The sequence below is a fragment of the Pezoporus flaviventris genome, unplaced genomic scaffold, assembly GCF_033815535.1.
Source record: "Pezoporus flaviventris isolate CSIRO_AGI_PZ_B2104156 unplaced genomic scaffold, CSIRO_AGI_Pfla_v1 ptg000030l, whole genome shotgun sequence".
NCBI classification, from domain to species: domain Eukaryota; kingdom Metazoa; phylum Chordata; class Aves; order Psittaciformes; family Psittacidae; genus Pezoporus; species Pezoporus flaviventris.
Genome location: NW_026892578.1, coordinates 9,877,255 through 9,904,585, shown reverse-complemented (window position 1 = coordinate 9,904,585; position 27,331 = coordinate 9,877,255). Strand labels below are relative to the sequence as shown.

Genomic DNA, 27,331 nt, shown 5'->3' with positions numbered 1-27,331 from the left:
TGCAGAAGTTATATGAATAGTTGGATGAGGACTGGGTTATAATTTCTGTGTAGGTTTAGGAATCTGTAAATCAGATCTGTCAGAGTGGAAGGTTTTTGTTTACTCTGAGATAGAAAGGCAGGCTGTAGATAACCCCAGTTGCATGGGTTGCCCATCTACAGTTGCATGAATCACTTTGAGGGAATCATTTTAGCTGGCTTTGCACCAAACTAATTAAATCACCAGATAAAAGAGGATATGAAATCCCCATGTAGTACACAATGTTCTCACCAGGGTGATATATCCTTTCTCAATACAGTTTTAAGTGAACCTTGCAAATCACTGAGTAATACACATGCTATAAAATGTCTATGCACTGAAGCAACTGCTCATATATCTAGGACTTGATTTCTTTGAAAAGTAGCATTTGCTTTGATCCTTAATCAATATATTTAATGCTTATTTTAATCTGTATTTTCTGTTAATATTTTTATCAGAAATGTAGTTCCAGTTCCATGAAGAATTACACAATTACTAATATGCTGGCAAGGACATAAAGATGCTGCAAAATCTTCTCATAGCCAACTCAGTTCAAACAGTATAATGAAACAAGATTACACTTATTTATCTAGAGTGGTATTGCATCAGATACTGTGGGTAAAGTGTTATGAAGTACAAATGGAGGAATGTGGGTAGTCTGAAAAAAAAAAAAAAGAAGACCATCTGACCATTGCTTCCCTTTTGTTTTGGACATGTTTTTGATCTGGCATTGAGCAACTTTGTAGCCAGCCAGTGTGAGCAAAACAAGGGAAAGTTGGCAGACAAAACCAACTTTATTCCATTAAAGATGGTGGTCTTACTTGAGGGAATTCATCATTCTGTACTTGGAATGATTTTTTAGAAGTGGCTTGGATATGTAAATCTTCAGGGATAGTCTTGCAAAAGCTGAGAATCTGAATTTTTCTTTAGGAGGTCTTGGAAAAAGTACCACTTTTTTAATTAATTATTTGGGTTTGACCGGTTGAAAACTTTATGTGTTCTTTTGTTTTCCCTTTAGCCTCTTTTCCCCAAGAAGAATTATGAATGCCTAACTAGCTGTGAATTCCTTAAGTACATCCTGTCTGTAAAGCAAGGGGACTGCCCAGCACCTGAGAAGGCCAGTGGTTTTGCAGCTGCCTGTGTTGAAAGTTGTGAAGCTGACAGTGAATGTTCGGGAGTGAAGAAATGCTGTTCCAATGGATGTGGGCATACGTGCCAAGTTCCAAAAAATCTGTACAAAGGTAGAGATTATTAATATGTGTTCATATTGGACTAATAACTTCATTCCATAATAAAGTCTCCTCAGAAACCAGGTCTTTCATTTCAGATGAGTTTGTACGGTTGGGAAAAAAAGGAGAGGTGCCTGTAGAGATGTGGTGGGACACTGAAAGAGTTGAAAGCCAGAGAAAAATGTTGCTCAGCTTTCTGATTTATTTTTTTTTTTTTTTCCCTTGTGAAGCCCATGTCTGGAAATCTGTGGAATGTAAACATGTGGCTATTATGAATCATCTTAAGCAGAACAAACTTGCCAGTTTAGGTGAAGTCTCACTTAATTTGATGGAGATGAGAGAGAATGCAGCAGGAAAATATTTACCAATAAATCGTCCAAGTCCTATTAATCAAACAATATTTTTTTTTATAAGCCAAGCAGGTAGGACTACCAAATAGGATATGTGAGATGAGCTAGTAAAAGAACAAATTAATGTGGTATATTTGGCATTGGTGTTATTAATGACTTAAAAAAAAAAAAGTGAAAGATTATAATATCCCCATATGTATATAGATTTATTATTTAAATCTAAGGCAGTATTATTAAAAAAAATTTAATCTGAGTCCTGAGATTCTGTAAAAAAAAGTTTTCCTTGACATCCATGGGCAAGAACTTTTATATGAAGAAATTGTTTGCTTAGATAAACTCCAAATTTTAATTTCTTGTAATTATAAAAAGCTTTATACATGGAGATATTCTGAAAATGTGCTTCTAATGCAGAACAATTAACATTTATGAAAGGCATTTTCTTGTTCTGCAGAGTTGGAATATTTTGTTAGAAAAAAAAAAAACACCAAAACTGGATATTAATCAGTTATTCTTCAGATAGTATGGGCTCTCTGTGGAGAGCCTAATCAGCGGAACTCTGAACTAAGCTCCAGGCTCCAGGATTTATTTCTATGGATGGAAAAATAGTGAAATATGTGAAGGAGATGGTGATTTTAAGTTCATTATTTTAATTGAAGTGGTGATGCATGTTTTTGAATGTTCCTAGGGATGAGAATGTATGTCAGAAATGTGCTTTGATTTTTTGAATCCCTTCATTGTGTGTACAGAATGGGCTGTCATGAAACACTATCTTATTTACTTACATGAATAGAGAAAGTTTTATCTAGAAGTCATAGAGGTTGAGTAAGCATAAGTTTGATGAAGATAGTACTCAGGGTATTTTGAACAGCAGTCAGTACTGTGATCTAGATTTCCAGTGCAGAAGGGAAATTCTCTTGCTTCTAAGATACTTCAGAGCAGCCCCTTTACAACTGTAAGGAATTAACACTCTTGTACACAGCACCTTTCAAAATGAAAATTATTAAAATTGATTACTTAGTTATTTCTTTCATCTTCTTGAGACAAATGATCAGAGTGATAAACTGGCATTTGTATTGTACATGTAATGATTTACATGATCAGGCTTCATACCAAAACTGCAAAGCATTGTGGTAAATGTAATAACTGAAAAAAGGTAAAAACAACCAACCAACCAAATGAAATGAGACTGCATGCTTTTGCAGAGGACATAGGGTATGACAGCGTATGATATGTTGTGTAACTGCACACTGGAAAGTCTACTACTGTTCAGCCTGATTATATAGGAACAGAACTAATCTCTAACATCACCTGTCTGCAGGAGGTGCTTGCTTGTAAGAGCATACATATATGTCTTGCAAAGGAAGGGCAAGCCCAATACCTTGCTGCCTTCTCAGCTCTTCAACCTGTCTTTCTGCAACACAGGACAAATAGAAGCAGAGCAGGCTTGCTATTCATTTTTCCAGGGGTAAATGACCTTCGTGTCACTGAGGAAGAGCAAACTTGGAAAGCATGTCTAAGGTCTAATGAATAGGTTTAGTATTTACTCTTATAATTTTGACAACACTCACAGCTGGAAAATGAATACAGATTGAATCTAAGAGTCTACAGGAGTCCCTATAGTTTTACTGTTGATCAAGCTCATAGTAGTAACAGCAGCAGATTTGAAATACACATCTGGATTTACAAGCTGGATTTGCCCTCTAGTGCTGAGTGGTAAATTCCAATTCTGAAAGAATATTAATGTAAGTACACTGCCACCAAAGTCATATATTGCAAATGTGGTTAGGTTAACATAACAAGTTTGGTTACTTGTTACCTTAATTGTTTATTGGCTTTCATTCACTATAATTTTTAAACTGTCCATTGTCATTGTATTTTTTCATCTTTGTTGGGAGTATTCATAATCAGTTACATAGTTTTCACATTTTTATTTCCCTTTACTGGAGATATCAAATATTCTGTCCTACTTTTCCTCATCTTCCTTCTTTATATCACTTCAACTAGTGAAGGACTTTAGAAAGTGTCCCTTCTCCATGGCCTATCAGGTTTTTGTTTTCTATATGGACATAATGATGTTATAAACAACGAGTGCCTGAAGAAGATTTGGTACTTTAGAAATAGAAATGGGAGCAATATCTGTGATCAGAAATATAATAGTTAAAAAATGTAGGAAAAAAAAAGGGAATGAAGAGAAAAGGATGGAAAATGTGTGATTGCATTCACTTTGTCTAATGTGCACATATGCATTCCCCAAGTAAGGGGACAAGGACATTTATATTCTTCTGCACACAGCTGGTGACAGGTGAAAACATTACCCATCATCTTTTTTCTTTTCAGAAGTTAGTGGTCTCAGATGTGATGATACACCTACTTGTGTGAACTTTTCAGGACCTCTTTTTAACAGAGATTTAGGGTTTATGCTGTCTAAAGCAGGCTAACTAGTTTTGTATGAGATGTGTAAGGGAACAATCCATATAGCAGACTGAACTGCAGTTCTGGGCAAGGTAAATTGTGATGAGAAGATACGCCATTTAAAGGTTGTGACATTACGAACACATCACAATAGGGCAGCTAGAGCCAGATGGTCACCCATAGTTTAAAGGCTCTATTCATGCTTAAAGAAAAATAGTTTTGTATTAAAAAATAGTGTACAGTTTTAAAAGTGCACATCTCTGAGTCTTTGAATGACTGTGTTACAATGGTACAGATGCCAGGAATAAACCCTTTACAGTCCAAACCCCTTCCATGGAAACATGCATTCCTGTAGATTACATTAAAGATACAGATTCTTATGATGGGCCAATGTGCATTTATGTTTTCATGGCGTAGCAATGCACGTGCTGTTTGAAAGACACCTTTAGAAACATTTTTCTTAGGTTCTGGTATTGCACACGTACAGCAATGAGATTTGAATTCTTCAGTTAAGAGCTGTGGACTTCAGAGGACTAATTTGTTCCAGCATGATGAAAGGGCAGACCATTTACATAATAAAAAGCACATTGAAGAGTAATTTGGTCTACACATCTGGATAGTATATTGATGGTGCTGGCTATACAAAAGTATTTTAAAATGCACTTGTGCAGTGCTCTCGTTGTTTGTGCTGCTGCGCCCCATCTGCGCGCAATTACGTAGCACCAGAGAGGCTGATATACTTGCAATCAAGTGAATCCAACTGCCTCTAATGCAAAGCAGATGGAAGTTTTCTTTACATGCAAATTGTAGGATTATTGTACATCACAATTAAAGAAGGATTTTCAAATGTGGAAATCTGAGCTGACATGTTGTATGATTTTCATTATATTAGACTAAGACTGCAGGCTGTTGGAGAATATCCAGGCTTTAAACTGCTGTGATAACTGGATTTGAGTACTCAGGTTGATTTTAAGTTTGTTCAAGGGCGACAGGATCAATTTTTATTTACTTGTAGCTAATTGTATAATCAGATTTAGGAGAACACCTCTTAAAATACAAAAGTGATTTGTTCACCTAAGGAAATTTTGGTACTCAGTCATCTGTGGCAGACTGAGTGGGAAACAGTTTATCAAACCAACACATATAGCTGTACTTCTGTGGACACCCAGTGAAATGACAAAATAACTGAAGTGGGTCTGATAACTTGCTAAGAAGGTTTGTATGTCAGCATAGAAATCTTATTTGTGACATATTCTGAAGTGACAAAATGCTGTGCAGTGAAATATATGAGTTCCTAAATTCTTTCTAGAGAAAAGTATCCAACACTTGATTTTGTTGATTTAATCAAAAGATGCCAAATTTGAAGAGTTTTTTTCCTTCAAGCTACTGCGGATGTTTTTAAAAAGATGATGTTACCGGCATTATAAGCAATGGAACCATCCTTCAGTGTCCCTGTGTAAGGAGAACTTACTGTAAAATTTTAGAAACACACCTTTGTCTTCAAAAGGTAATAATTGGACATCATGCATAAGAGCTGTTTATTCCAAGATGCCTTGGAATTACCTTTCCTGTATATTTAGGGAAGAGTGGACAGTGACACATCATACAATACAGCTGTATATGAGTCAGTAAGATCTTGCTACCATGAAGAAGGCAAACAGCTTTCTTAAGTATATCATAAGATGTGTGAAACGGTAAGAGTTTGGGCGCAGCCTGTGTCCAGTTTTAGGCCTGACTCTGAAGGGCTGTGTGCCAATGGGAGAGATTCCAAAGAGAGCTGCAAGAATGATCAGAGGTCTAGAAACACTGATTTAAAAGAAAATGGAGTGCACTGAGGTTAGTAGACTGAAAAAGAAAACTTTTAGGGGCATGATAAGTCTTGTGGGTACATAAAAGGCTCCTCCATAGATGAAAGAAAGAACATGTTCTCTACAATCCATGAACATCATGGACAACTATCAAGTTTAAGTGCAGGAAACTAAACATGGTAGTGTGAAAGGTTTTTAATGGTAAGGATAGAAGTAGTGGAATAGATTACTATGTCATGCTGTGAAAATTCTGTCATTAAATGTGTTTAAGGACAAATTAGGTTAAAAACTGAACAAAAGGAATAGCTGATTCTGCTTGATAACAATGAGATCATTCTCCAGATTACCAAAGCATATTTGGAAAGTATTTTCTGTGAGATCAATTTTAGCTTATGACTTTCAGATCCTTTAGTTTTTAAATGAAATAAATAATTTTGAAGACCTCTGTAAAAATAAGTCTTACTGTTAGCAGAGATTGGTCAGCTGGGAGCCCTTCTGAAACTCCCATGCTGCCTTCCTCCCTTTTTTCCTTCTGTCTAACCAACAGTCTTCTTTTTTCCTTAGTTATTTTTTGTACGGCTTAATCTATATCTGGTTTAATCACATCTTTAAATTGTTCACATATTTTTGTCTGCATGTTCCTATTACAGGTGTTCCACTGAAACCTCGGAAAGAATTAAAATTCATAGAACTTCAGTCTGGAGACCTAGAGGTGAAGTGGTCTTCAAAATTCAATATTTCCATTGAGCCTGTGATCTATGTTGTGCAGAGGAGGTGGAATCAAGGAATCCATCCAAGTGAGGATGATGCTACCAACTGGCAAACTGTGGCACAGGTCAGTTGTTTATAAAGTGGTGTGGGTCGCTATCTTCCAGATCATGATCTAAAGGTCTTCTTCAGATTAGAGAAGAGTTAGATTACTTACAGGTAGGACGGCTTATGCAGAAGGATCCCTTTATAGAGTCTCTCTTCAGGTCACAACAGTGCTGCACACATAATCTAGACCTCCAGGGTCTTACTAAACTGCTGAATGAACCAGACTGGACTGGTTCATTTGTTTCTAGACTGACTCAATACTTCTGTTTTTTCACTTCCAGTTTTTCAGTTATAGAAACCTCAAATGCTTTTGGTATTAAAAATGACTTTATAAAAAATATGTGAATATATCGGTAGAGAAATAATTAATGGTTTCCTTGTCCCCAAAAGAAAAAAAAATGTTCAGAGGTTTAGGTTTTCAAAATTAGTTTATTTTGTAGGTTTGCTCACTATAGATAAAAATGTATAGAACTGTCTGGAGGCTTGATTTGCATAATGCCAGTGAGTAACACTTTCTTGTAATCACGTCCTTATGATCTATTCAGATGAGAATTCCAAAGTCTCTGAAAGTCATTAATCTCTTGAAAAATGTAGAATTCAATACCAAAATCTGTTGAAGGAAGCATATAAGAGAAATAGTCCTTCTGAGGTTCGTGACTCGGTACATAGTGTTGAAAGCATGGCTTGTGTCTTATAAAAAATATAAGAAATATAATTGGTGAAAAGACTATTTTTTAAAAAATCAACCAGAAAACAATAATAAAATCTTTATTCTCTGTAAAGTTGTTTTTTTTTTCAGATGTGACCCTCCAAGTTTGGAAAAGCCTATGATGTCATGGTCTTATCACTCAGTGCAATCCAGTCTGAAAATATAAGATTCATGAGCAAATGTTTCTTGATGAGAAGCAGCCAACAGAGCATAAATTTTCACTTAGTTCCTCCCCATTTTCAATCTGTTATTTAACATGCTGACAGTCCACCTGGATGGCAGGCTTCCAATCATTTATATTAACTGCTTCACCCTCATTCCTGCTGACAAGAAAAGTAAAATGCTGGTTTTGAAAAGACCTGGAAAACACCCTTATAGCTGGGAAAAAAAGGGAAAGAAACAATAAATGGATCTACCTACAAAACAGAGTTTAAATTCTCTGACAATCTGTGTTCATTCCCAGTTCAGACTGTGTAGGAAAAAGCTATCATAAAATAATGTCAAACTTGCAAAACTGAGCACTCAGAAGTGAAGTTCTTAGCTTAAGTGTGGTGCTACAAGGGTCTGTAGCATCTTGCTTAGAAAAAGTCACCTGCAGCAGAGCCTGTTATGAAACCCTGCTTGTGCAAGCCTAAGGGAATGTGCACATCTCCAAACCTGATAAAGTCTCCCAACTTATTTATTATCTCTCAGCTGAGGTGCAGGTCTCAAATCTGCGTTGTCCGTACTCAGCAAATAACCTCCTGTCTTTGCTATCAGGAAAATACCATGTAGCAAAAATGAGCCAGATCTGAATTAATCTTCACTCTTATCATGCCATGTGTATGTGCTAGACTGTTGAAGCCCAACTCTTTTGGCTGTTGGATCCAGACTGCAAAGGTCTGGAGGAAGAGCACTGCTGTAAAACAGGCCTCATGTACATTTCTGGAAGCGTGCACTATATGTGCTCCACTGCTCCAGTACAGACCTCTGCCTTGCATTGGATGTACAGAAGAGAATGTTTCAGAAACATTTTCCTGTGTAAGAGTGACAGTAACCCTGGCAGCTGCCTTTGCTGCAGGTCTGTTGTGTGGTGGCAGAAGTGGCTGACTTAATCACTCTGGCAGGAGAAGCTTCCTCTAGCTGACATCTTTCTGGCAACTTTGCTGTCCCTTCTGCATCACAAGAGATGAGGTTTTGATTGTGTGATGGACCCCAGTGGGGATGTCAGTTCAGAGCAAGTCTTCAGGATGCCTGACTGGCTTTGCAAACTTTGTACACCTTGGGGCTGGGCACCCTTGAGGCGTGCTAGTAATCAGAATTTCTGTCTCTTTAGAGTAATGTACCCCCATGGTGTTTGTAGTTTTAGACATCCCACCAGGCAGTCACATTCGTGTGCAAAGAATGCAACAGAATTTATTTTGCAATATCAAGCAAGAAAGATGGATATCCAATTTGACTGATTTGACTGTGTGCACAGCCTCTGGGCTTTTCTTGTCCAGAGAGAATTTTTCCTTGTATGATTCCTAAACATTGGGGTGTGAGACCTTAATTATAGGCAAAGGCTGTGAAGAGCTCAGCCATTTGGTATTGAAAAAATAATTTTGAACAAGTTTTTTTCCTTTGTATTTTATAATATCATCAGATTGTAAAGAGGAAGGCTCAATCTATTAATACATTATTTAAGTCTCCAAATCTATACAGCAACCAAACACATTCAAAACAATTTCAGTTATTTTTCCCTTCAGGAAGAAGGGATTTTAGATTTTTTACTACACATTTTTGGGAAAACTTGACATAATTAATTATTTGACTAATTTCCGTTGGTTAGCATAAAAACTGTGGAAATTAAGACACTACTTAGCTGTGATGTATAGTGTCCTAATTGGTTATGCAAGCTTCCTACACTGCTGTTTTTCAAGGTTTAACCGTCTGAGTAGGATCTACTGCTGTGTCCCATGAGAATATCTGCTGAAGGAGCTGGCAGAAGAGTTTGCTTTTATTTATTTATTTATTTGCATTATTTATCAGCAGTCCTGGTCTAGTGGGCAGGTACCCAAGCACTGAAGGTTGCCCAGTGTGATGCCTCTCTATAAAAAGGGCAAGCAGGAAGAACCTGGAAACTACAGGCCTGTTAGCCTGACCTCAGTGCCAGGGAAGGTCATGGAGCAGTTGATCCTAAGTGCTGCACGTGCTGCTCATAAAGCAGCTTCTGTGATAAGGTGTCCCACCTGGTTGATGAGGGAAAGGCTGTAGACATTGTCGGTTTGGACTTTAGTAAAGCATTTGACACTGTCTCCCGCAGCATTCTCTTGGAGAAATTGACTGCTCATGGCCTGGATAGGTGTGTTCTTCACTGGGCTGGAAACTGGCTGGATGGCAGAGCCCAAAGAGTGGTGGTAAATGGCAACATATCTGCTTGGCAATTGCTCCCATGCAAAGCTATGGTCTTGGGGAAGAGTGGCTGGAAAGGTGTTTATTGGAAAAGGACCTGGGGGTGCTGATTGCTGGCAGCCTGAACATGAGTCAGCTTCTGCCCAGGTGGCCAAAAAGACCAACAGCGTCCCGGGCTGTATCAGCAGTAATGTGGCCAGCAGGGTCAGGACAGTGATCATCCCCTGTACTCGGCTCTGGTTAGGATGCATCTTAAATACTGTGTTCAGTTCTGGGCTCCTCACTACAAGAGAGACATTGAGGACTCTCTTGTAGTGAGGGCAATGAAGCTGGTGAAGGGTCTGGAGGGTAAGTCTTGTGAGGAAGGGCTGAGGAAACTGAGGGTGTTTAGTCTGGAGCTGAGGAGGCTCAGGGAGGACCTTTTCACTCTCTACAACTACCTGAAGGGAGGTTGTAGTGAAGTGGAGTTCAGTCTCTTCTCCCAAGTAACAAGCAATAGGACAAGACAAAATGGCCTCAATCTGCACGAAAGGAGGTTTAGATTGGATATTAGGAAAAATTTCTTCACTGGAAGGGTGGTCAGGCATTGGAACAGCCTGCCCAGGAAAGTGGTGGAGTCACTATCCCTGGTAGTATTAAGAAACAGTGTAGATGAGGCCCTTAGTGACCTGGTTTAATGGTGGTCTTGGCAGTCCTGGGGTAATGGTTGGACTTCATGGTCTTAAAGGTCTTTTCCTACCTAGCTGATTCTGTAATTCTACTGTATATCTTATTAACAAACTTACAGTTCTGTTTGGTGCTAATGCTTTCCTAAAATAATAGTATTGCTGTTTACATTTGAAATGTAGATATATAATTGTATTAAGTTAATTAATGAAGTTAATTCAAATATGCCAGGTCAGTTATTTTCAGACAGAATATGTGTGTTGTGTGAATGGATGTCAAGAATGTGTGTGCATATATATGTATGTATACATAGGGGCAGACAATAATGAGTTTTACCCATTAATTTATTCCTTTATTAAAAAATAAAGAAACAAAACAAAACAATGCCTGTATTTACTGCTAGCTTGATTGTGACAGACTTTAATGCTTCTCTTTGGAATTGTCTAAGCTTTGTGGATAACTAATTTTTTTAAAAAAACTTAAAGTTTCTGAGACACCTAAAATTCTGGTTCTGAGCATCACAAAAAGTTTCTCAGTCCTCGGCAGTGAGAAATCCCTGCTGGAGTTAACCACCAGTCCTGTACACTAAAGGTTTCTTTCTCCATCTTCCAGGAAGGGCTTGCTTTGGTAAGCCTTCTTAGAGCATGCCCACCTTGTGTGGGATTGCACTCACATGAGATGGGAGGTCTGCTGTCCTTTGGTAGAGTAGTAGATGCAGCACTGTCAGTTTTCTTCTGTATCAGAGGAAACAAACTCAGCTGTTCTGGTACCCTGGATGGTACCCCTTTGATCTCTGAGCTTCAAATTCTTTTGTCGCTGTGTGTTGTTTCAAATGCAAGTGTAGAGCTAGTAACTTAGCAGGCTAAGGCTGTCCTCTCCTATTTTCATGAAACTGTATTTCAGAAAGGAGTCAGGATTATCAGTGTGAAGGTAAGGGAATGAACACAGTGAAAAAGTCCATTTAATACTGTAATCCTTGGATAGGGGAGAGTTCTCTGCACCACTCTTTGCTACAGAGACCTTGCACCAAATTTTACGTATATATATATATATATATATATATATATGAATGACAGAAAAAAAAATCCTTGGATTGGTGACACAAGATTCCCATCTGTCTGGCCTAACTCCTATGCTGCTGGATCATATGCTGGATAGTATATTCTCTTTCTTCTTCTACCCCATCCCTTTTCCTGAGGAGAAATTTTAACTTTCAGCCTTCCTTCCTCTGAGGAACAGTTTTGCCCATGAATGTAGAACATGGTCTAATTCAAAAAAGCATGCAACATGCTACAGAATATTTTCTCCCATCCTTTCAGACAAAGGGAGGGATTGAACATAGGTTATCCACATTCTGGGTGAGCACATTAATTATTCAGTTGTATGAGCAGCAGGTGGAGATTTTTGTAGGCATTTTGAAGAGAGTAGCAGATAATCCCCTTTTGAAAGACTGAGTGAGGGTTCTACTTACAGAGGACCTCAGGCTTGAGCAGGTAGGGGCTGCCGTTGAAGATGGGTAGAATTGTCAGTGCTTCCAAAATGGGGCAGCTCTGGGCAAATATTAGCCAAATTCTCACTGGAAAGCACAACCACTTTCTTCCTTCTGGTCACTGGAGGTGGCCTGTTGTCCTTGGATCTAAAATGCACTCCTGGGAAGAAGAGTGAAGCTGTTCCCCGTATTCTCCAGGTTATGTCATTGCAATTACATGCTGCTCTTATATAAGAGCAGCATGTATAATTGCATGCTGCTGTAATTATATACGTAAGAGCATGTATATAATTGCATCCTGATGTAATTAATGGGAACTTTCCCTTGTCTTCATTGAAGTTTGGATGGTGCTAAAGGTGGACATGTTGGCCAGTGATTTTTATCTGAGGACTCATTTGTTATTTTATTCCAAATGAAACACCTATTAAGATTGTAGCTTAGATTCAAAGCATTCCTTTTCTAATTAAATAGGTAATGCATAGCCAAAATAAATACTAATTATGATCCCGTAATGATAATTTTGGGGTTTATTTGTTATTCTTAAAAATATATATATATATATACTAGCAGTCTAAGAAATCAGTAAAATTATTTCTCTCATGTTTAGGCAGAATTTTAGGTGTGTGGTGAAATTCAAACATTATTTGTTTAACACCACTTCACGAACCATTTAGTATGGCCTTACATTTATATGAGACAAATAATGAAAGGACTGTGAATATTATGATCTCAGCTCAAAACATGCTTAAATAGTGAGAACTAATCTAAAGCAATTAAACTAAAAAGTTCAATTTACAATTAAGGTAATATAAGCTATCTCAGTAGTATTTAGCTCTATCTTGAAATTTATCAGATCTATGTAAAAGTTGCTTAGAGGTGCCAAAGTAGTGTATAATGCAGGAATTACAAATACACCTCTTGCATGCCATTGAGTTTAACAGGAGCTTTGCCAACAAAATGAATGATGAAAGTAATAGCCCCAAGGCATGTTCATAAATTAAAATAATTTTGGTTATACGTATTGACAGATTATTTGATTTTACAGTATTTCATGGTTGCCATGGAAAACTGACACAACTGAAATCCTTTCTTTTAATTAGTTCTAGCAGAATAGCTGAACTGATGCAAATGACAAACAAGATTCCTTAGCTGAGGAATTTGGGGTCAAGTCTATTCAGATTATACTTGCCTTGTAACTAAATTTAGCAAATATGTATTTAAAAACCCAGCTAGTTAATTAGAATTAGGTACTGGTCCTGATACTGATTTCAATTGCAATAGTCTGAATATATCCCTGATTTTTTTCTGTTGATATAGTGATAGTTCATATTACTCTAGTTCACTGTTGTGTCTTATCTATAAATTTTTGAAAATGTGTGCCTCAGTATGCTGGAAAAAACCTAGCACATTTGAGTGCTCCATAAAATGAAAATAGTAGAAAAAGTTGGTTCAGGTAGGCTTTTCCTTCCCTAGGGGAACCCCTTGACTGGAGGAGATAATTCACTCTACAGGTAACATAAAAGCTGAAAAAAAAGAAAAAAAGAGGCAGAGGATGAAAACGTCTGGACTGTTACCCATGCTGGCACTAAAAAGACAAATTCAGCAGTCTGAATGGAGGAGGACTCTGAGTAGCAGCAGTACGTAAGAGGTTCAAAGTCTGCCGCACTTACCAGTCTGAGAGCAATTAATAGTGCAGTTTAGAAAGGCTCTCTTTCCTTTACATGCCCATGCAAATGAGCTATCTGTTTCCCTAAATTTTGATTGTCACCAAATGAAGAAACTAAGCGTAGGATCACACCTACAAATTTTAATTTTTTAGGTCTCTAAAAATACCATTACTGGAGAGCTGAAGCAACTTCCTCAATTTCTGGCTATCTGAGTTAGGTGAGCAGCTGCTACTTTCTTATACAGATTGGAAAGGGAGCAAAAAGAAGAAATCATGCCATGCCTTTTCTGGGAGCTACTTGGCATCATTGCAAGTAACATTAAATCCTATATGGAGAAGGTGGGATTTTGAAGTTATAGACAACAGGGCTTGTAAAAATAAATTGGTGTCACTTCATTTTTAATGAGGTCACATATTTGGTCAGTAATGATCACCAGGAACCATTGTATAGTATATTTAGACATGTACAGGACATTTGGTTCAGGTTCATGTGTTATTTTGATTAAGGAATTAAATTAAAATGCGGTAAACATGACATCCTAAAGTAAATTGAGCACTAGACAGAGAGGTAATTGCAAAAGTAAAATCCACAACAAGTGGATGAGTTCTACAGGAATGCTATGTCTTCTGCACTTGGCAGTAATTCAGTGGTTACCAGGAGGCTGTATTCAGTTCTGGTGTTGTACTTTTGGATAAATAAGAAACGGTGCAGAAGACAGCTTTTTAAAAGTTGAAAAGGAAAAAAAAAGATAGAGGAAAGCAGGGCTCAGAAAAAGGGCACATAAAGCACCTCCTGCTGAAAGGGTTCTGAACGCATCTGTGCTTATGCCATATTTCAGCAGTTAAGGCACTCTCCACAGAAGCTGGAAATTGAACTCATGACACTAGCAGTCTCAGTGGGTGCTATTGGAGAAAAAGGTCATCTCCTATGACCTGAGAAAAGTCTGCAGGGAAGAGTTAAGTCTGTGAGTGTCTTTTTGAAATAAGTGCCAAAGATCTGAAGAAGGCTTCCATTCATTACCTGAGGGTTTTGTGTTTCCTATGAACCAGAAAAGGTGGCTACTCATGGATTTCACGATACTGTTTTGGACCCCCAGTTCTTTGAGAATTGGAGAAATCAGTTCTGTGACCTGGAGCAAGAGTTCCATGAAATGTCAACACCTGAAGAGCTAGGCCCTATACACTGGTGAAGGTTGTGATAACTGGAAAACCAATTTTGTGAATTTAACGCTTCACCAGTTTTCTAAAGGTTACTTTTTTCCAGAAGAGACCTCCAATGCACTGTAAAATGGGGTGGTTATATGATTTTTTCCACTGCTGTAAATGCTTTGTAGTGCAGAATGATGCTTGGAGTCAGGTGAGGTGGTTGCATATAGCCTGCTGACGCCGGTGCATCTTCAGTCTGACTAAGGTATTTCATGGGAGAGGACAGCACAACTAGCCATGTTAGAACAATGATGTAAGCTTGATTTTCCCCACCAGACTACAGACGAGCGCATTCGGCTGCCGGACACCCGAGCGAGCAGGTGGTACCAGTTTCGCGTGGCAGCTGTGAATGTGCATGGGACGAGAGGCTTCACGGCACCCAGCAAGCACTTCCGATCCTCAAAAGGTTAGTTTTGTCCTCTGTCTGGTGCTTGCCTTCTGCTCATTCACGTGGAGTGCAACCTGATCTGCCTACTTTTGTGGCAGAGGTTTTAACAGGTGGGTTTTCAGGTAGTTTTGCCACCAGCTTTAGAAATGGTTTGAGATTTTTCTGAAGTCAGCAAAGGAATTAAAGCTTAAAGGTGTCATTATTCTTTCGTCAGTAAGGGGTCTCAATGAATAAACTTTCTTTTAAACATTTTCTGCATGGTTGGTCTCAAAAAACGTGGCCCTGACCATGAAACATGAAGGAACTGGGGTTTCAGTGTGTTATTCTGAGAGGTTTCTCTTATTTTTCCTTTTACTTATGAGAAATATGTTGCTGCCATATGTTTAACAGAGTACTGAAATTTTTTGTTGCCTTTATCTAAATAATTGTAGCAGCGTTGTTTTGATGGAACTGTGGGCTCTCTTAATATAACATTCTCCTTGCTAGCGCTAACTGTAAGGGCTTAAGAATAAAGAGTATAAATGCTAAGTAGCATGTTTCTGTTCATTAGAAAGGCATGCTGGACAATCCACAAAGTATTATAGGATTTTTTGTTGCCATTTCTGGTTTTGCAAAGGTTTGGGTAATAAGATAACTTTGAAAATTATTTGTGTACCAGTAAATGGTAATTGAGGGATGGGGAAGATAGAAACAGATCTCTCATTATGTTAAGCTGCTAGCTTTATTCCTTGTGTGCCTGTGACCTGCAGAAACCAACATTTTCCTGGATGACTCTCAGGCTTAGTATTGGAGTTAGCAGAGGCCAGAAACTTTTCCCAGGGAACAGATGGTATGGATGTGGTCACCCTCTCTTAAAGGCAGTTAATAATGTGGGCATTGCCAGACCATGCTAGTTGACTTCAGTGCCGAAGAATGAGATTTAGCATTCTTTACTCAACTCATAGAAGTTTCTAATGGAAAGACTTGTCTTTGTTTTAGTAGTGACAGAATCTTTATACTTGTATAACACATACTTTGAGGAATGCATTTCCTCCTTGTTCTGCAGACAGGATTATCTTGCAATACAGGCAGTGGTCATCTATGGGTTCCCATGCTAGCTTTTCGTTTGCTGTTAGGACATAGTCCTAGGAAAAAATCTGACTGTAGATGCAGTTATAGAGGCATGCAAATGCTTTTGCTGGTATGGATTGTTTAATTACTTATGGAATAATTATACATTAGACTTAATGATTTTTTTTGGTGCTATAATCACATTTGTAGTAGGAAGTTTGGCTGGCATAGACATCCCATTGCTGCTTTGACCATGACTGCTTTTGAAGTATAACAGAAGTATTATTTTATGAATTTATTATACTTAAGTAGCATACCATTTCGGTCAAATAAAAAATAGAACTCCTTCAAGCTGTGTTGATCTTATTGCAAGCAGCAGCTTTTATTTGTGCTTTTCTTCATAAGCAGCACTTCAGCAGATACAGCACTTTGTTACTGAATCTAGCATCAACTTTCTTTTAGACTGAGATAATTGTGAGTTGTTTTATTGAGTTTGTAAAGATTTTCCAGATACTCTGCTTGGAACCACTATAATTGCAATTGCATAAAGGTATATATCATGATAACTCTGAGGTTTTGGCTTGAGCATGACATTTTCAGGCAGGATTTGTATTACTTCCCCAAAAATTCATCCCCTACTGATTGTGCTTGCCGCAGGAGTATATTGTTCAAAATACCTACACTGGTAATGAATGTCCATAGTAAGTCATAGGAAAACTCTCTTTAGCTCAATATCTGACCCCAGCCAAAAGTAGGTTTCTGGAGAGCAGTTGTAAGAGCAGGATAAGCACATAGGGATATGTCTTCAGAATAGTCTCCCAGCTGGCAGTGATTTGTGTTTCAGGAGCTTGTGGCTTTGAAATGACCGTGTGTTAGATACCAGAGTCCTCTTTTACTGTGGGCTCTGAAGCTACCCCTGAACCACTTGCTTTTTTTGAGTACTGCTCATAGCTTTCTTGTGGAGAGCACTTCTGGGCATTCATGCAAAGGACAGTAAGAGCCACTCCTACCTCTGCATGCTCTTTACCTGATAAACCAAAATAATGTGATCTTGATAATTGCAGAGAGTGCGTAGCCAGCGTTGTTCAAAAGGCTTCCGAAACTCAAAATAACAATTTTCAAATCTAAACTCCAGCTCTTGGCAGGGAATTGTGAATTGCCAGAAAAACAGCAAGGAGTTCAGCTAGCTGTCAACTTTGCAGCCAAAATCATCCTACTGTCGCAGCTCATTTGACTGTTTTAGAGTCTTTGGTATTGTCAGTACTTATTATAAAGATAATATGTTCACCAGATAAATGTGTAGATGTGCTAGGTGACTCACATGAAAATGCTGCTAGGTGGTGACTGTTGGGAATAATACTTTGATGCTTCAATTGGTATTTCTTAGCCTTCGTGTCCTGAAGCAGGTGCTCATAGTTATAACAGCTATAGTGTCAAATAGACATTTAATTACTACTTTGGAGCTCAGTGGGAAGTGGCAGCCCCCACCTGGCAGAGAGGCAAGAAACTGCTGCTTAGATGTGCCTAGTTTTTTTGAATGCCAGCCTCTACAGGCCCCTGCTGACCTCCTACAGGCACACTTAACCTCCAGTTTGGAAAGGGAAAGTGGACTTTGGCAGGTTACCTTTGGAAGGTTGCTGACTGCGCTACATTTGTATGAAGTGTGGACAGAAATTCACATCAGTTCTTGTACTGTTTCACTTCACCCTGTTGTGCCAAGACCAAGAGAAGATTATTATCTGTGTCAGACTTAACAGAAGTTTTCTTTAAAAAGAAATCCTTTGATCAGGAAACATGACAGCATTTCCTAAGAAGGTTTCTCATTCAAGATGCTGAACTTTTACCAGTTGCTCATAAGTTATAATGAATAGCAAATTATCTGGGTTTATTTTTTTCTTCAAAGTAGGACAAACATGATATATAATCTGAATCTAGGGAGGAGTATGGCACCACAATGTCTCTGTCCCTAAATATTTTAAGCAGTTAAAAGGAATATTCAAAACCACTGGTCCTGTAATTACTTGGAGAGAGACTTTTTGTCTGGTTACACAAAACTGGTTTATACTGTTTTATAGGTTTTAGTTTTTTTTTTTTCAAATGCACAAAATACAATTCCTGAGTAGACTCAGCAAAGAAAGGTTTTGGTATATTCAAATTAATATGAAATCTACTGAGGTATGTAATTTCCATTAACTTTTCTATCACTAAATAAAGCTTCTTATTAACCAAATTCATTTAATTTCCCAGTCATGAAATAGGTAAAACCAGAAAAGCAAGAGTATTTCATCAAGCATTTCAGCTTAGAATTCTGCATCTAGTTGTGTTTTGAGGTTTTATCTATTGCAACTTTTGATGCTTTTATACTATAAACTTTGGAGGTGAAGGTTTATGAACTGTTCTGCACTGCCTCGTGTTCGTGGCATTAATCTGTAAACGATAAGTGACATATCTGAGATAATTAATGAAGTAGAGCTTAAGCAGAGTTTTTTTTTAATGTTGTTTATTTCTTTTTAGTAAAGGAAATGAAGGATTTGTATGTCCTTGTCCGGCATGACCTTCACAGGAATGAAGTGATGCTTCATTTTGCCAAAATGCAATTTCAAAATTGCAAGAAACGCGCGTTAGACTAGGCCTATCTGTGGACCAGAGCTGCTAGAAGATGCAGTGAATACTGCATCTAGGAGAGTGGATTCTTTCCTAGAAGCAGGACTCTGCACGTAGATTTTCAGATTGATACTGTCAGCTAAAATTGATCAAAACTTTCAGCTATTTTGATAGTGGTTTGGAGTTCTATTGTAAAGGTTTTTAAATGGTGTGTGCTTTCTTTTTCATCTTCAACTGAATGGCAATACTTTGCAATAACAGCAATAAATAAAGATAATGGAATGCCTGGGAGAACTTTTTTGGTTCCTGAAGTTACACATATATTTCTTTTAACATTTTGTCTGGCACTGTGCAACTGTTTCATTTTCTCTGAAGCAGAAGAGAACTGTCCCTACAATCCACATTGTCCCCTTGGATGAAAAGCTACCTCTGCTTTTCTCCCATTAAGCAGGTACTGGATAGACTAACTAAACTGCTGAGAATCTGCTCAGCACTAGTAATACAAATTTTAATTTGTTGCAGGAATTTTTAGGCTACTTTTTTCTAGCTTCTTATGATTTATGATAAGAATGAACTCTTAGAGACTGCAGTTACCTAAAGTGATAAGTGTTAGGCATTTCCATATTATCTTGCTGGTCTGTAGTTAGGTATGGTACATTTCCCGAGACAGAATGAGGCTGTAAGATCAACACAGTGAGCCCCAACCATCTGATCCTTCTAAGTCTCCTAAAGGTTTTTATCTTCAACGTGAAGGCAGTTGCTAGCATACACAGGATAAATTGTCAAGCAAAAGGAAGCAGACAACATTGTTTTCACAGCACATAAGTACCATGTTGAATGTGATTTCATGCATACATTACTGAGTGTTAGAAAAACTAGAACAGACACCCACTCCCGGCAGTAAAATTCTTTCTGTCGCTCCTTTGGGACCCATGATTTTTTTATGCTGTTGCACAGCTGGTTTATGTGTGCCATTTCCATTGGGCAAAGCCAGTCTTCCTGCTTATGTCTTGTAACTGTTTAATGGTTGGAAACCATTACTGTCTGTAGAGCAGCTTCAGCAGATTTTTAGAGTTGGAAGGTCTAATGTTTAAAAGATAGCAATGTTAAATCCATTTTAAGTCAGGAAAAAAGTTCTTTAAAAAAGGCTTTAACTCAGAGTCAAACTTGCTATCATTTTTACAGCTCAGAATGAGAATTCTGGTTCCAATGTCATTCTTTCCTTCTCTGAAAATATTCCAAATCATGTGCTGTTTTCACCCCAGGTGCCACATTTAAAGCCAAAGTGGATGCATTGCAGTGGTGTACAGTGATGTGATTCTTGTACACAGCTTGCCTCTATACTGTTTTGTTAAGTTTGTAAAATTTCTTCCAGATCCTACTGATTGAAAAAAAATATGTAAAATATAAATTGTCTATCACTGTATTTACAAATACAAGTGTGGGAAGATGTGCATTTTGAAATTGTGATGATGTGAGCTTTTTCTTTTTTTTCTTTTATTTACAGCAAGGAATTCTCCCTTTTGAGGACTGGAGACAGAATTTTGCTTGTGATGGCTGAGTAGCCAGCAAGACAAGAATTTTAGCCCTTTGGGTATACTCAAGCCAGATACAATCCAGACAAATGCAGTACTTACTCCATGTGCTGGAACAGCAGCTTCAGCCTTGACCTAATGAAGCTATCATTTCTAGCAGTGAGAAGTGATTTACTTGTCAGGCTGCTGAGACCAGATTGATTTTTTTTTTTCATATTTAGGGACAGCTGTCTGTGCCAAATTCTGGTATACATAAAATGACTTATTTTATTTGAGTTGTAGTATAAACTGCAAAGGAAAAGCTGCAACTAGCAGCACTATTTCTGCAAACCAAAGAATTTAATTTAACACTCAGATAAATTTGTTTATATAAAATTTCAGAACTTCATGTTTGAAAAACTGGCAGTAGTTTCCGTTCCAGTAATTTAATGTTTATGTATCTGAATTATACATGTGAGCAGTCAGTCAAAGGGATCACAGATATATGAAGACTAACAGTAGGATGGCTGTTAGCTTTATAGTTAGCAGAATGCCAGTTCAGCTTCATAGTCAGGTTAAAAAACACCATATGTGTATAAGCTTTATCATCCAGTACCAGTTACTAGACCTTGAAGTATTTCAGCATGAGTTGTGTACTGCTTTTAGGCTGCATAGACATAAGCGTAGCACAGCATCTTGTAGAAGCATGACTTTTCCATTCAGTAATGGAGAAGAAAACAACAAATCTGTTACCTGGTAAATGGCAAGCATACATTGTGGAGAAGCATGCTTTTATACTTAGCAGTTTTTTTGGACTTGGATTTTTAGGGAGGGGTGTTTTTTGAGGGGGGCTTTGTAAAGGTCTGGGTTTGTTTTTGGGGGGGGGCGTGGGTTTTTTTTTGTATGTGGTCTTTTGTGGTGGTGTTTTTTGGGGGTTTTGTTTTGTTGGGTTTTTTGTTTTTTTTTTGAGGATGGGGTCTAGGTCATTTGGGTTTTTCTCCTGTTAATAACAGAGATCACAATATTTTGTCTTGTTGTTATTCCTTCTTACCTGTTTTGCTGGTGAAACTCAGTTCATTTCAAATTAAAGATTAATATTCCTGGGGGTTTGGCTCAAAAAAATTGATAGTTCTGTCAGTTGTAATAGTGATGAGGGTCACAGAAATATATACAAATAGGTGAATAAATTATATAGTGGTGTCCTGGGTTCAGCAGTAGCAGTCATTTTTTTCCTTCTTGGTAGCTGGTGCAGTGCAGTGTTTTGACTTTCAACTTGGGAACAGAGCTGATAGCGATGTTTTGGTTTGGCCAAGGACTTTGTGAGCCTCATGCTCTGCCAGGGAGGAGGGGAAGCTGGGAGGAAGCAGAGACAAGACACCTGACCCAAACTGACCAAAGAGGTATTCCATACCACAGCACGTCATGCCCAGGATGTAACTGGGAGTGCCCCGGAAGGGCTGGGAATCTGCAGGGTTGGAGGAGGCATTGGTCGGTGCTTGGTTGGGTTGAGGGGGCGAGTTATCAGTCGGCTGGCGGTGAGATGTTGTATTCTCTTCCCTTGTTATTTCCTTTATCATTGTTATTATTGGTGGTAGCAGTAGTGATTTGTGTTATACCTTAGTTACTAAATTGTTCTTATCTCAACCCGTGGGAGTTGCATTCTTTTTGATTCTTCTCTCTGTCCCTCCAGGAGCAGGGGGAGGGAAAGAAGGGGGGGAGTGAGTGAACGAGTTACCTGACTGGGTTTAAACCACGACAAGTGGTATTGAAATTACAGCTAAGGAATGGATCCTTAGCTGAATAAAATGCTCACTAAGTGGCTTTGTATTTCAGATAATACACTCCAAATCCAAGAAATAGTTAAGTGTTGTGTCTCTACAGTTTGGTTGTGGTGTCTTTCAGATGATTACATGCAAAACTGTAATAAATTAAGTTTTGTTCATCTTTGACATCTTACTTATTTCTAGATAATTTTTTTCTCCAGATTAGTCTACTAGCTTTAAAAAAGCTCTTTTAGAAAATGTGGCACTTTCAAATGTCTCACGTTTTCATTTCTGTCAGCTGCAGATCTCCTTCCTTTCTGTCTTCTACTCCTAGCACCACCATTTTTCCTCCTGTTCAAAGTCATTTTTGAGGATAACATTTGTGAGGCTTGCAAAAGAGAGACTTTGAAGAAAGAGGGCATTTAGGAAAATGTTTCTGCTATTGCTGTTTTATTTCACACCTATATTCCTTTTAAAAAGGTGTTCTTTCTTTTTTTAACTGCAATTACCCGATGCATTTTTAATACAACGTTTGCATTCTCCTTTAGCAAAGGAGGAACACTACTGTGTTTTCTTTTAAACATGGATCAGTGCTTTGTCTGCTGACTGGACTGTTTCTAGCAAACACAGGTGAAGTGCTATTGATAAAGAAATGTTTGCTATAAACTGAGCAATTATAAAGAGTACAGGGTGAAATTCTTGTGCTCTAGAAGGCAGAAGGAATGATCTATTGGTTTCTTTATGCATGTAGTTCTTCCTTACAGATTTCTCTTTCTTCTTATGTCACTGGGAGAAACAGGGGTGTTTGAAGTTACCTTAAAAGAAAGAAACAAACAAACAAACAAATTCCTGTGATTCTGAGACACATAAAAGCTCCGTTCTGGTCAATTGTTAACTTTTTACAAGGAAAATTTACACACTGTCTTGTTTTCTTAAGGGGACAGAAACATTTGAAAAGGCAGAACATTAATTTTGTCATTTGCTGCCAGACCTATGAAAAACAGGTGAATAGATTTTCATAATATTTTAAATAATTTTGTCCGGAAGAGCTATTTCATTCAACTTTGAGATTTATGTTTTTTTTTTAATGACTCACAGTCTTTCATAGATACAGAATGAAGACAAATATATTTTATGTTTAAATATTTTTTTCTTACATCTGACCATTTGTGAAGACATATTCTCTGAAACACTTTAATTCTATCCCATATGTTATCTATAAATAATACATGATGCATAGTACTTCTGGGACATAACCTGAATAATTCACCTACAGTAATATGATCATGTTGTACTCCAGGTTATAAATCTTTTATTGCTGTAATACATTGTCATATAACATAAAAAACACCTATCATTTTAAATTAATGAAGATGAATACTTATAAATGTTTTGGATTTGTGAATCATTATTTTGCTCATATTTATTATACCTAAATTTCATTTTATATCTACTTATCAACCAGTAGAAGTAAATGAAAATTGTGTTAGAGAACAGTATAAACCATTTAACCAAACTAATTCTTAAATTTACCCCTTCCAATATAAATAGCTTTTATACTTATAGAAAAGGCTCCCATAAAGGGATCTGGCTTGCAAGCTGCTATAAAAGAAAAAAAAAAACAACCCCCCAAAAAAACACAATTCTCATTATTTTGAAAATTAATTTAAATTTCCAGAATTTTTGAACTCGAATATGCTTTGTGACTTCTATGGCCGAAAGTTAGGTTGCATTATATATGTGAGGAAACAGCGGCATCCATTACTGTTTAACTAAAATGGCATCTGTGAGGAAACAGGAGCATAGCATCCATTGTTATTTAACCAAGTGTCTTGTTAAATAACAGGAATTTGCAATTATTTCACATTTGCTGGTCTTTAAAAGGGAAATGCTGTCTTTATTAATTCTGAATGTGTCTGTTTGCATGAACTAAATGGTGGAATTTTTCAGTGAGGCAGTTTGTGACAGGGATTATCTGATGAATATAGTATGCCTGGAAAGTGTATTTAGCAGCGCCTTTACCATTATAAAAAGGTGCAGGTGAACCATGAAGTAAATTAATGCCTGGTGTCCCCTCTGCAGATCTCCAGTTTTATTTCTGGCAAATAAGTGGTGGCTCATTTTGCTAAAAAGTTATATGAAAACGGGTTTTTTTTTGATCATATTTTTTTTTTCTTGGCTACAGCTTCATAACACAGCTTAATTATTATGACTGTCCTTTTTTTTTTTTTTTTTATTAATTTTGTTTTGGCAGTTGGGTTATATTTTGTCACCAATGTTTGACTTGTATGAAAGCATAATATATTATTACATCTTAATTAATATTTATTCTAAGAAAGTGTTTATGTCCCACAGATATCAATACTAGAATTTTGAAGAAAGGCTCAACAAGTAGAAATTTATTTTTTTCATCTTAGAATTGTCAGGCAACACCAAAAAATATTCAGTGTTTCCACCACGCAATTCTGTGATAACTGTACAAAGCCACTTTCAGGAGAGGAGTGTTTAACACTCACTATGTATTTAAAGTAGTGTATCACTGAAGTAAAACTGATAGCCTAGTTAGTACATTTTGGTAAAGCTTTATAATGTTTGTGAACTACCAACTATACAGACTAATGACAAAACCAGATGCTAACCCATAATTTTTATTTCAGTAAAGTTTGAATTTCTAGAATTTATAAGAAGCCATATCACTTATTGGAAATTTTTGCTTCAGCTTTCTTCAGTGTATTGAGAATGTTTAATTCAGCTCATGTATGCCTGGTAAATGCGTAAAATGAAGACGATCTTTACCTTACTGAAGATGATCTTTACTTTAGAATATTTTTGTTTGCTTTAAATTCTAGATCCCTCTGCTCCACCAGCTCCATCTAATATCAGAATTGCCAATATCAGTGCAAACAATGATGGGAGTGTAAATGTAATGATTACTTGGGTTCTTCCAGAAGAGCCTGATATCCCAGTGCACCACTACAAAGTCTTCTGGAGCTGGACATACAGCAAATATGTAATCCCAGCCAAAAAAAAGAGAAGGAAGATTACTGATGGGGTAAGAAAGAAAATAGTAAATGAGACAGAAGTATGGCTTTTTTCTGTCACAAAATAGAGTGTAAGTATAAAATATGTGAGAAATTGCAATGATTTCAGCAACTGGTAAACTAGTGGTCTTAATTTTAATATCACCAACCCCATACACAGTTTTGATCTCCCAGGCCCTATCTTTCGCTGAACTCGGGGAGAGAAGTAGACTTCCGCCTTAAAATGCAGGTAACTGCTATCAGATTTTGCAGGAAAGAATAGAAAGCCAAATGCTATTTGTCCTCTAAATTCAGGCTTATTTTTTAGTGTTTCTTAAAGATACAGTGCTTTGTTTTATTTGAAAAGCTAACATTGTCTGTCACATTGTCTTTTCACTATGCATGCAAAACTTGTGACACTGTGATACAGAGTAACCATTAAATAGTCAGTATAGGTCCAAGGAAAAAAAAAAAACCAACAACTGAAAACTCTTCAAATAAGCCTCTGTACCACAGATCTGACATATTTCCTTAGCAGCCAGCTCCTATGAGTTTTTTGAATGATGTATAAAATACTGCTTTACTGGAAAATTATTTGTTGCGATATCCCTAAGCATATTGCATATTGTTTTAAAGTAATTAATAGAAATAGAAATAATTTACAGATTACAGGCCTAAACTTAATTCTCAATGTTTTTAATAAGTGTATTATGGGTCCCAGGTCTATGTTAGATCCGTGTTTCGGCTATGGCTGTCCACCTTCAATGTGATGAATGACAGCTGAAAAGTTGTAGTTCCCTCTGTCCCTCAGTCACCAAACCCTCAGAGAAATGAAGGTAATGAAGGCTGTGTGCTGAACTTGTGCAAGTAAATACAGAACAGAAAGTTAGTTCTTTGTTGTACTCTTTGGCAAGACAGGAGTAGGTTTGGCCTGTGCTATGTAGAAAAGTTTGTGTTTCTCTGAAAAGCTGAGATTGGCTGGAGATCTTCATGACAGAGGCTACGGCCTAAAGGTACAGGGGAGCTTTTTCTCCACAAGCTGGTCCTTAAACAACAAAACCCAAAGAATTTTAAGATTGAGCTGGGTCCTTAATTTTGTGTTGGCATTTTGCATAGGGTACATCCTACCTATAAATATGTTACAATAGATCCAATACACAACATTACAGTAATTGGAACCAAGTTCTGACCTTGACTATAGGGAAATGTAGAAGATCCAGGACATATTATAGAGAAAAGGTAGGCTCTTAGAATATATTTCGTATTACTCCTGTCTCACTGTAATTGTTTTTCTGGAGCATGAAGTTGAATGGTTGCAATAAATAGAATATGTTGAAAAATGTAGTGAATGTTGGATTTTAGCTGTCTGCAAACTGGCTGTCTAGAAAAAATTTCCAATTTGTTTGCTAAAACAGAAACTGGGAAATAAACAATGTAAAGTTCTTTGGCTAAAATAGTTTTAGCAGAAGAAAATGTTATGTAGAAAAACACCCTTTATTTTTTTCCTATACAATAGGCGTCTGTATTTGCCAAGGAATTACCAAAATTATGTAAACATCAGGAAGGGTAGTATTTTAAAAATTATGCAGAAAATCAGAGCCTAATAAAATACATTTTAAAGCAAGGAAATTTTGCTCTGTTGAAACACATACTTGAGTTTATTTTCTAATTTCAAAAAAGTAGTGTGCCTAACATAACAGGCCTGCTTTTATTAACTGCCTGTTTCAGTAATACTATAACTGCTTTGTATTTTTATTCTGTTATAGGCCCAAAATTATGTGGTCCTGGAAGGACTTCAACCCAACAGCAACTACAATGTAGAGCTGCAAGCAGTAACACGCTGGGGCCAGATACGCCTAAAAAGCGCTAAGGTTTCTCTCCATTTTAGTACAACTCAGGACACCAGGAATAATAGTGAGTAATTGTATTCAAACACTTGAATGCTTTAGCTACTCTGTATCTGGAATTTGAATGTTTTATATAATGATTTCTCAAATTAAAAAAAAAAATACTTTTTTTTTTTTTTTTTTTTACCATCCTTCCTTCTCGTGTTTTGTTTTCTCTTCTGATTAGAAGTTTCTGTGAAGTTCCTGGATCTCAGTGCTAAACTTCAGGGTGTTTAGTTTTCAGTCCAATCATCTTGAATGTCATTTCATCATATCACATCACAGCTCTGAGAAAGAACATGCAACTGAGTTGAGTTTACATCCAATCACAGAAGAAGGCTGGTGCCTGGATTTCACCTGGGTC

General features: G+C 37.3%; 1 protein-coding gene across 3 annotated transcripts in view; it reads left to right on the top strand.

The window, feature by feature from the left end:
- ANOS1 (anosmin 1) overlaps positions 1–27,331 on the top strand; it is a 132,832-nt gene that overhangs the window by 76,661 nt on the left and 28,840 nt on the right. For all 3 annotated transcript variants that reach the window (XM_061459873.1, XM_061459871.1, XM_061459870.1), the window contains 5 exons: positions 1,037–1,259; positions 6,468–6,652; positions 15,019–15,148; positions 24,911–25,113; positions 26,848–26,995. In XM_061459873.1, the coding sequence (XP_061315857.1) occupies positions 1,037–1,259; positions 6,468–6,652; positions 15,019–15,148; positions 24,911–25,113; positions 26,848–26,995 (889 nt within the window). The remainder of the gene's footprint in view (positions 1–1,036; positions 1,260–6,467; positions 6,653–15,018; positions 15,149–24,910; positions 25,114–26,847; positions 26,996–27,331) is intronic.